Genomic DNA, 8,883 nt, shown 5'->3' on the forward strand with positions numbered 1-8,883 from the left:
AAATCGGGACGGCTCCACCGAGACTCTGGATGTTATGCGAACCTCACTATCTTTCGGCGTCTCGACTTTGCGATCTTGATTCTGGCACTCGGCACTTGATTAGCTTGCTACTGGTCTCGCTTAAACGCACTCGCTTTGATTCTCGCACTATTACTTCGGGGCTGAGCTGCGCTTGCGCCGCCCTTTTATAGCCTGTGATGGTCCCGTTATCCCTCTCCAAGGTTAGTTTACGGTGCGCCCTCTTTGTGCAGGTCCGAAGTTTACCAATTTACCGTCCGACCTTGTTGCCCTTGCCTTGTGAGGGTCCAATTTCCAGCTCGGAACCATTAATTCACGGTGTCTCTGCGTTGCCCGGGTCCAAGGTCCGTCGTAGCCTTTGATTCCTGCGGTATTTTCGGCTCCTTCGCTGTTATGGGGAGTTTTAAGACTTCTCACAATACTTTTACGATTCCAAATCCCAAATCTCTAGCTTTTATAGTTTTTGAGATCCCGACGTTCATACAGACGGACATGGATAGATCGACTCGGCCACCAATAATATATATACTTTATGGGGTCGGAAACGCTTTCTTTTACCTGTTAAATACTTTTCCACGAATACAGTATACCCTTTTACTCTACGAGTAACGGGTATAATAAAATCTTTTCATATAAAGAAAAACATCTCTTGACAAGGTAAGAGTGGAGTGACTTTGCACCTTCAACTTCCTATTCGGCGCAAAACTCCACTATTAACGGTCGAAAGTAATAAAGTAATCCTGAACAAGAAAGGAAGCAAACTTCGGTAAGCCGAAGCTCATATACCCTTGCAGCTAATGAAAAAACTAAATATTCTTGAAAACATTAAAATTATGATTTACTTCCGTATATGTTTAAAAACATTGAAGCAATGATAATTTGCAGTTTAATTATTCGATACTTCCTATGGCAGGTATTTCGATTTCCGATTTGAGCTAAATTAAAATCATAAAGCTGAACTCTCAACTATTTCGATTACTACTTAAAAATTTTTTTTTTTTAATTCAAAAATAAATAAGTTAACATATTTTAAAAGTTTTTTCGTCCGGATAGTACCAATAATGTTAGTATTGTACGGCAGCGCTTCGTTTGGATCTGCAAATTACGGTTTCCTAATATTTCCAGAATTTTTTCCATTATTTCCTGTGGTACAACTATATCCTCAACTTTTGTAAAATTAACATCTCCACATTTCAAAAATTAAATTTCCTCCGAACTGCTATTAGTTATTAACTTTTTTCTCTTAGATCAAGTACGACGTCAGTTTTTTTTAGTAGGTCCAGTCCAATTATTCCATCAAACGTTGTTAAGTTTGGTAGCAAGAAAAATGTTGTATTTTTATTAAAAAGGTGCATTATAAATTTTTTGTTTATTGTGTTGCGACCATGGATTGATTTTATAGAGAATGGTTTATTTACGAAAATAAGGTTTTTTAAGCCCCTGTGAAAATTTAATACTATTTTGTATTAATAACGCGAAAACTTGTGAACGCAGTAGTTCGAGACGATTTTAATTGCGAAACTTTGTGAAAACTATGTCGAAAGCGCGACGAAAAGGAGTGGCTACGAAGACGTTCGATTGATCACTAACAATTATATTTCAATAATTTCTCTTAGAACCTAACTTATGCTACGGTGGCGAGAGACGGGGCGAATTCGCAAGAGCGAACAGACGAAAGCTTTATTGGCTCCCGCTCTCGCCCTACAACTAGAGATTTAAATGATTTAAATACAAGCGCTGAGTGCGCAAACACCCTGTGTCAATTAAAAGTTTTATTTTTCTCCCTGCGATATCCCTTTCTATGAATGGGAGCAGGGAGTTATGCCTAAAAAATTTATTTCACCGTATTCTACTAGGTCATCGTCGATGTTCTCACATTCCTTTTCGGCTACTGCTGGGTATTCATCATTTGGTGGGTCGTTTTTTACAGCCAGATGGTTTATGCTCTGGTGTTTTGGTCCTGTATATCTAGCGCTACTACTATTGGGCCTTTTAATCGTCTGCCGCTTATTATTGTTACCGTTGGGTTGAATATTTTGGTGTTTTGAATTTGCCTTGAAAACGGTCCACTTTGTTGGTTTTGGGTTGGTTGTCTAAAACGGGATAATGAGGGATCAACTACCATTGGTTGTGTCGGATCCTGTCTGGGTGGTTGTTTTGGTGGTATTCTATTAAAGTAGGGTTTTTACCATATGGATTAAACTTAGCGTCTGTCGTTGCACTTCTTTGTTCAGCCCTTTGGTGTTTTTCCTCCGTGCTACGTGCAAAACTACTTGCGAACATGTATCGCTCATGATTAGCATCTACTTCTTGGGCTAATGCTAAAGCGGAAGGAAGATCGGTTGGTCTTGCCGAAAAAAGAACGTCGCTAAGCGATTTCCTTGTGCCCGAAATAAATACTCGTAGCGCATCCGCTCTATATTTTTCGTTCAGTGAGGCATAATTGTTTTGTTTATTAGCAGAGTCAGTTTTTTCTCTACTTCGTCATAGTACTGCAGAAGTGTCATGTTTCCTTGACGGAGTGTTGACATCTCCTGTTCTATTAAATATATCGGTCGTTTGTCCGCGTATGTGAAGTCAAGCCTGTTAAAATTAGCTTTAAAATTTAAAGACGTGTCGAACGACGAAAGAACCATATCGGCTGAGCCTTTTATTTTGTTTCGGAGAATGCCTAAGGCTTGGTAGTGCTTGGAACTACCATCATATTTTTCAAATACTTTATAGGCGGTATGCGCTTTCCTCCAAGAGACGTATGTCTCATTTTTTCCCTCAAAGACCAGCAGGGACTTCATAATATCTAACGTTTCGCAGCAAGCAATATCTATTATGATTTCGGCATCCTTATACGGTTCTATTTCTGGTGTGCCGATATTTACACCGCCTAATCGCTTCTGAACATCTTGTAATTTTTTCTCAAAGCTCTTTTCTTGCGCGGCAAGTGCGCTCGCCTTCTATAATGGATTTTAATTATTCACTGGTCAATGCCATGCTTGAACTATTTTGTTGTGAACTTTCCGCGGTATTTAGTTTTTGAAATCTGTCTAATAATTCTTCTATCTCTCTAACGCTCATATGATTTTAACACAAAGAACAAAGAATTTTGTTCCTTTCGTATTTAATTTTTTCTAAAAAAAAGGTTTCCGAACTTGTTTTACCTTTGATTGAGACTCTTAGGAAATCACTTTTTTAATATTTTTAAAATATTTTGCAATTTGAAAATAGTGGTAATATCAATGAACACTCTACTTACATGGTTTTTATTTAATTATAAAACTGAATGTTGTTGCCGCTGTCGGTGTCTTCCTTCTTTTAATTCAGTTTCGCTCTTGTAGATGTTCCTGGTTGTTTTTATTTGGTTGATTGTTTTTGTTGTTGTTGTTTTTTCTTTTTTTTTACGAATCGAACGCGTTTTTTAAATATTTGTTTTATGTTTTTATTTTAACGTTGAATAGAGGGTCTTACGATCGCGTTTTTTTATTTTACACGGGTCGTGGGTCTTACGACGCGTTTTTTTATTTAACACGGGTCGAGGGTCTTACGACGCGTTGGGTGCCAATTAATTATAAGTCCTGTTTAAGGATTTATTTTAAGACGTACTGTACTGTACGAATGAGAAGACTTGGTAATTGCGAGGTTTGACCGTCACGGTTTGTATCCAAAATTCAACTTACTGCTAAGTACAATAATTCTTATAACGAAAGTTAGCCCTATGCCCTAGAAGTGCTGACCCGGCTGCCTATGCATGGTCTGGGTAGCCGCCGTTGCATCAGAGTGCATTGCGCTGACCGAAGCTTGGGATTTTGGCAACTCGTTGTGCAACATCCGTAGGTGTCGCTGGTTTTGCATTATTTTAGTCGGTTATGCATGATCAGCTAACTTATATACTTTATAGGGCTGGAAATGTTTCCTTTACAGCGTTGCAAACTTCTGACTGAAATTAAAATACTTAAGAGTATAAAAAATTCACTCAAAGAAAATATTGTAGTTGAATTATCTAACCATCTGGGAGTTTGCCACGCCTGAGCTCAGCATCCTTATCGAATTTATAAGCAACTTCGAGTAGGCAACTTCTTACTCAGGTTCCCCACACCAATAAGAGCACGTTAGCCGACAGTTTAAACCTTCATTCTAATTTCTCCGTGGTCCGTTTTCTGCAAAATTTGAACAAAGTTCCGCTGTCCTTCTTCTGCAAAGTATAAACCAGGGGTTCTTGTTCCTCTTTTGTTGTTGGATTGTACATTGATATACATATGAAGATATACATGTGCCGCTCTTAGCATAGCGAATGCCAATTATAAGGACAATTTTGCGTGCTCTCCTTATACTCTTGATTCGCTCAGGGACAGACTGAGCAGATTTATTTTATTTTTTTAACACACTGGTGTGTTTTTTTGGAGCACCAAGTGCTCGCACATCTCTCAATTTTGAAGTTATGCTGCATTTGCAATAACTGCAAAACACACCGGACATTACGATGGGATCTTTCCTAATCCAATTCTTGAATTTCGTGCTTTGACGCCAGGCATCTCGGAACTCTTGTTTGTAAGCCTCTTTTGGCATGGACAATTTACATATGTTTTTTCCTCAGTTTCACAAACGAATTTCACAATATTACCTATGGAACCCGCGCTAAAATTAGGTGTGGACTTTCGATACTGTTTCGAAAGAAAAACATTTTTACTATTTTAACCGTCAAACTCAATTAAAACCGCACTTAAAATGTAGTTTCCCGCTGCCCGTTTTCAAATTTTTCCGCAATCACACTTCAAAAAATTACCAATTTGACGGGAAAAAGTAGAAACGACATCACTGACCCCTGGCTTACTTTACTTTTTTCATGCTTATCCGAAGGCATTTTGCCTCTGTCGCCGAAATGAGCAACAACAATTGCATAGGATTCCCCGTAAACGCCCAAAAAAGTTTACACTGCCAGAAATCACCTCTTGTCTCCGTTGCTTGAACATTGGTCAACTTGAGCAGCAATGCATTATTTGTCTTAAAATAATAAGTGGGGCTAAAAATTTGATATGGAGTGGCATATTAATAGTTATATGCTAAATTATCTGCATCATAGATTGTAAATTTCAGTCATTTTTATTCAGTGTAACGGCTTGAAACAAAAAAACTGGTGTTTGCTCTGCCATTAGCAATGTTTGGGCACCCCTGGTATAAACAAAACCTAGAGGTCGGTATTCTGCGGTGTAAATAAAGTTCGGCCCACTAAGTAATAATACATAAGCATCCAGCCCAAATGTGGAGAGCAATCCCTTTTACTAAATTTCATCATCTTAATTTCAGACTGTCTTGATAAATTTTAAAATCCATTTTACTCTACTGACACAAAATTTTTTTAGCTATGGTTTTATGTATGCTCATCGTTTAAGTGACAAATATATATTATACATAAATATAATATAAAAACAAATCAACATTTTTGTTTAAAGTATTTAATTGCGGAGTATTTAATTTGAACAACTAGTTCGCATAGCAAAAATGTTCAGATTAATATACGTTGTTTAACATCCTTTTTATTAATTACTTGGTATTTTACTCAAAATGACAATTTTTCAAAATCTCATTTTGGAATACCCAACTCAGAGTTGCTCCATTTTAATGGGTTGGGGTAATCGAATTCTCCCTGTAAAATATACTGTTAATGTGAATATATATAAAAATAAAAATTATACCGTTATATGATCGGGCTCATGCCATAAGTGCCAAATTACCCACCACCACATAGCTCCTCCAACAGTTGTTGCTCCAATTTTGGTTGCCGTAGAATGCGGCGGAGGAGGATTGCGATAAGAAACGCTACAAATATTATGTAAGCTTATAATCGATCTAAAGAAATGTTTCGACGAATATATGTAACTCACACATGACTTTCTCTTTGAATTGCATTACGTTCCCCTGCCAAAATACTGCGGTTGATAAAACCGATTGGGGCTCGAAAATAACTTAATTTAACAGCAATATTCATAATCTGCCAGAATTGACAATTCAGCGACAAAAAAATGTTTTTCACTTATGACAAATCGTTATCGGCCTTTGATCCGTAAAACCTTACTTTAATATATGAAAAGACAATAGGCGGAAAAATAGCAACGATTATTTAACGACGAAAATGGAACGATGGAATTGTTAGCACGAAGGGGTTTTTATCAAGTAGCCCAATCCCACACAACCCATCTAAGTGAGACGGTTGAGATTTTTGACGGTTGTTTAACTCTTGTACGCAGAAATCCACCATTCACAGTTCAAAAACAGACGTAAGCAGAAGCAGTGGCGTACGGAGAGTTTTCTGCCCTTTTAAGAAGTATTCTAACTATTTTTCCCTGCTCTTTTTTTTTAAATTGTCATGAAAAAACAAGTAAAAATTTATCTGAACGTTTTGAGTGACGTACATCTGTTCTCTGTCAAACTCTTTTAGAAGTACTTTTACCGACTCTTATTTTGTTTTAATGCTATGGATTAGTTGTTAAATGGTTATCTCAACTTTAAAAGAACTGCCCAAAAAGCTTTTTTTTCAACACGATGCCTGGGGAAGCCCAAGCCCCCCTTTTCTTCCGACTACGCCTCTGGTTCACAGAAACATAGATGGCATGGCCGCCAAGTCAATATGAATTCCATCGCGTCAAGACTTTTGAGTTGCACCGAAAAAACCTCGTCTAAATATCGGCTTAAAACATTTGTTTAGGAACGTAAATAACCGGGAAATTTTTGGCAAGGCAAAACCTTACGGACCATATTTGAAAGAGATGGTGGCTGGTGCTCTGTGTGATTAGGCCATTAGGAACGTTAATTCACCATCTAGGACTAGGTGAAAAATTGGGAGATGGTGCTCTGAGGACAGACCTTTCCAAAATAAAAAGCAAAGTAAACGAAATAAATATATACAATTTGATGTTTGTAAATCAGGTGTGAGTTCAGCCCAGGAAACTTAATAAGCCAAGTGTAATGAAATACTGTAGTGTATTACTGATTGTGATTTCGACGGCCAAAAACGTGCAATTTGAAGAGGACTTTACTGCCCAGTCGCGTTCAGATTAAAAAAGGTTTAAACATTAGCAGTACGGCACTAAGCCGTTTGCGATGGAATTATACTACCACAAGACCACGGTAATGGCGTACCAAGATATTTATTGCGTGTGAAACAAATTTTCTCTACAAGGCGGTATAGTAAAGCGGCAAAAGTAAAATACGAGTACGGCCAAACCAATCTGAGCATGTTCAATCTGTTTCGTAAAACTCCAAAAAATTTCCGCGTTAACTGTTACCATGTTCAGCTAGACGCAAGCAATTCAAGCGCAAGCGAAATCCGATCCGGTCGATATAAGCGGTGAGTGTTTAGCTCACCGGTGCAGTGTCTAAAAAGTTCTGCCAGAAAAAAAGATACGGGCCGCCGGCAGGGGCTGCCTAAAAATGCGGCATCAGCATCTTGGCTTTATATTATTTTTTTAACTTGGCTTTTTATTATATTTTTGCTTTTAACAGACAATCAATTTTTAAGACAATCATCGACATCGAACGTATTTTGTATCGCTCCGCCGTGTGATTAAAAAATATAGTGAAAATAACCGAAATTTAATTCGCGAAAAGGCGCTTAGGGTAGGCATGAGTGTGCTCATGATAATTTGCAAATTTTTCTATTGAAAAATTGTTAAGCGATAGGGTAAAAAAAATAGACACGACGTGCAAGAGCGCATGCTCTAATAAGTTAAAAAAAAATTAGCAACGCTCGTCAACAGCAACAAGAAGAAGGTCAGCTCTCGTCAATCAAAAATAACTCATACTTCTCTATAAAAGTGAGTTATCAGCACCAGACAAGTCTTGAACACTGCCAAGCGTATTTTAAGATACCAAGCTAAATCACTCTCTTCAGCATTATTATGCCCAAGCGCCAAAATACAAAACTAGCCATGGAGTGCCCAATGAACGTCACAAGATCGGAGCGTTATTACAAACTGGAATCGATCGCTATTTGCGGTTCAAAAGGAAACTTAGTACACAAAACTACTGAAATAAAAACTTCAACTAATACGCTGACAAAAAATGGGTTCTCGATTCTTAGTGACCCAAACTACGATGCTGACGCCACCTCTATATGTTCGCAAATTGTGCAGAATTGGTTAAAAAAAAATAACTGATCAAAATGACGTAAAGAAATTGTACCTCATGTCCTTTAAATAAAACCAAAATTCAAAACCTAAATGAATATAATAAATAGAAATTCAGACGAATCCGTCCAGTGCACGAATTGTCAGGAATATAAGCATACGAGAACGGATGGACCCTGCCCGCCGTCTGCGTTCCCTGTGGGGATGCACATCCAACTAAGGCATGCCCTGTCAATAAGGAGGACCATTCTGCCAAAAAATGTTGCAACTTTGGGGGAAACCACGCTGCCCTGTCTATAAAGAGATAAAATCACGCCTAGCCCAAAAATAACTGCAGCTCGAAACCCAGTCGGCCGACAAAACATACAGTATATACCATCAACCGGGATTTTCTTTTGCTCAGGCGCTAAGCTATAACAGGGCCTAGGCCGACACCTTCCCAAGCCACTGCAGGAATAGCGCAGCAACAGACATCGAACCAGGGTCCTGAAATTACCGCCCAATTGCCAAATGGGTTAGAATAAATATTGGTAACTATAACACAATGGTAGTAATGCAGACAACGTTACAGGATTTAGTGCGTATGCTAAATCTCCTTTTTTAGCTCTTAATTAAACAAAAACCAGTTAACATGGTTTTACTAATATTATCTTTTTGAAATGCAAATGGCATTTTGCAGCGCAAAAACGAGCTCTTGCAGTTCTTAGACCAATATGACATTGACGTAATGCTTATATCAGAGACTCAC

General features: G+C 38.0%; 1 protein-coding gene across 1 annotated transcript; it reads right to left on the minus strand.

Moving 5' to 3' along the window:
* Window positions 1-5,449: 5,449 nt before the first annotated feature.
* Window positions 5,450-6,073, minus strand: LOC108134805 (NADH dehydrogenase [ubiquinone] 1 beta subcomplex subunit 2, mitochondrial-like). Its single transcript, XM_017255257.2, has 3 exons — window positions 5,895-6,073; window positions 5,706-5,829; window positions 5,450-5,656 (listed from the first exon to the last, which is right to left on the minus strand). Exons 1-3 carry the CDS (start codon window positions 5,996-5,998, stop codon window positions 5,594-5,596), a joined length of 291 nt encoding a protein of 96 aa, XP_017110746.1. The 5' UTR covers window positions 5,999-6,073; the 3' UTR covers window positions 5,450-5,593.
* Between the last annotated feature and the right edge of the window lie 2,810 nt (window positions 6,074-8,883).

This window comes from Drosophila elegans, unplaced genomic scaffold, assembly GCF_018152505.1.
Source record: "Drosophila elegans isolate 14027-0461.03 unplaced genomic scaffold, ASM1815250v1 contig_512, whole genome shotgun sequence".
NCBI lineage: Eukaryota > Metazoa > Arthropoda > Insecta > Diptera > Drosophilidae > Drosophila > Drosophila elegans.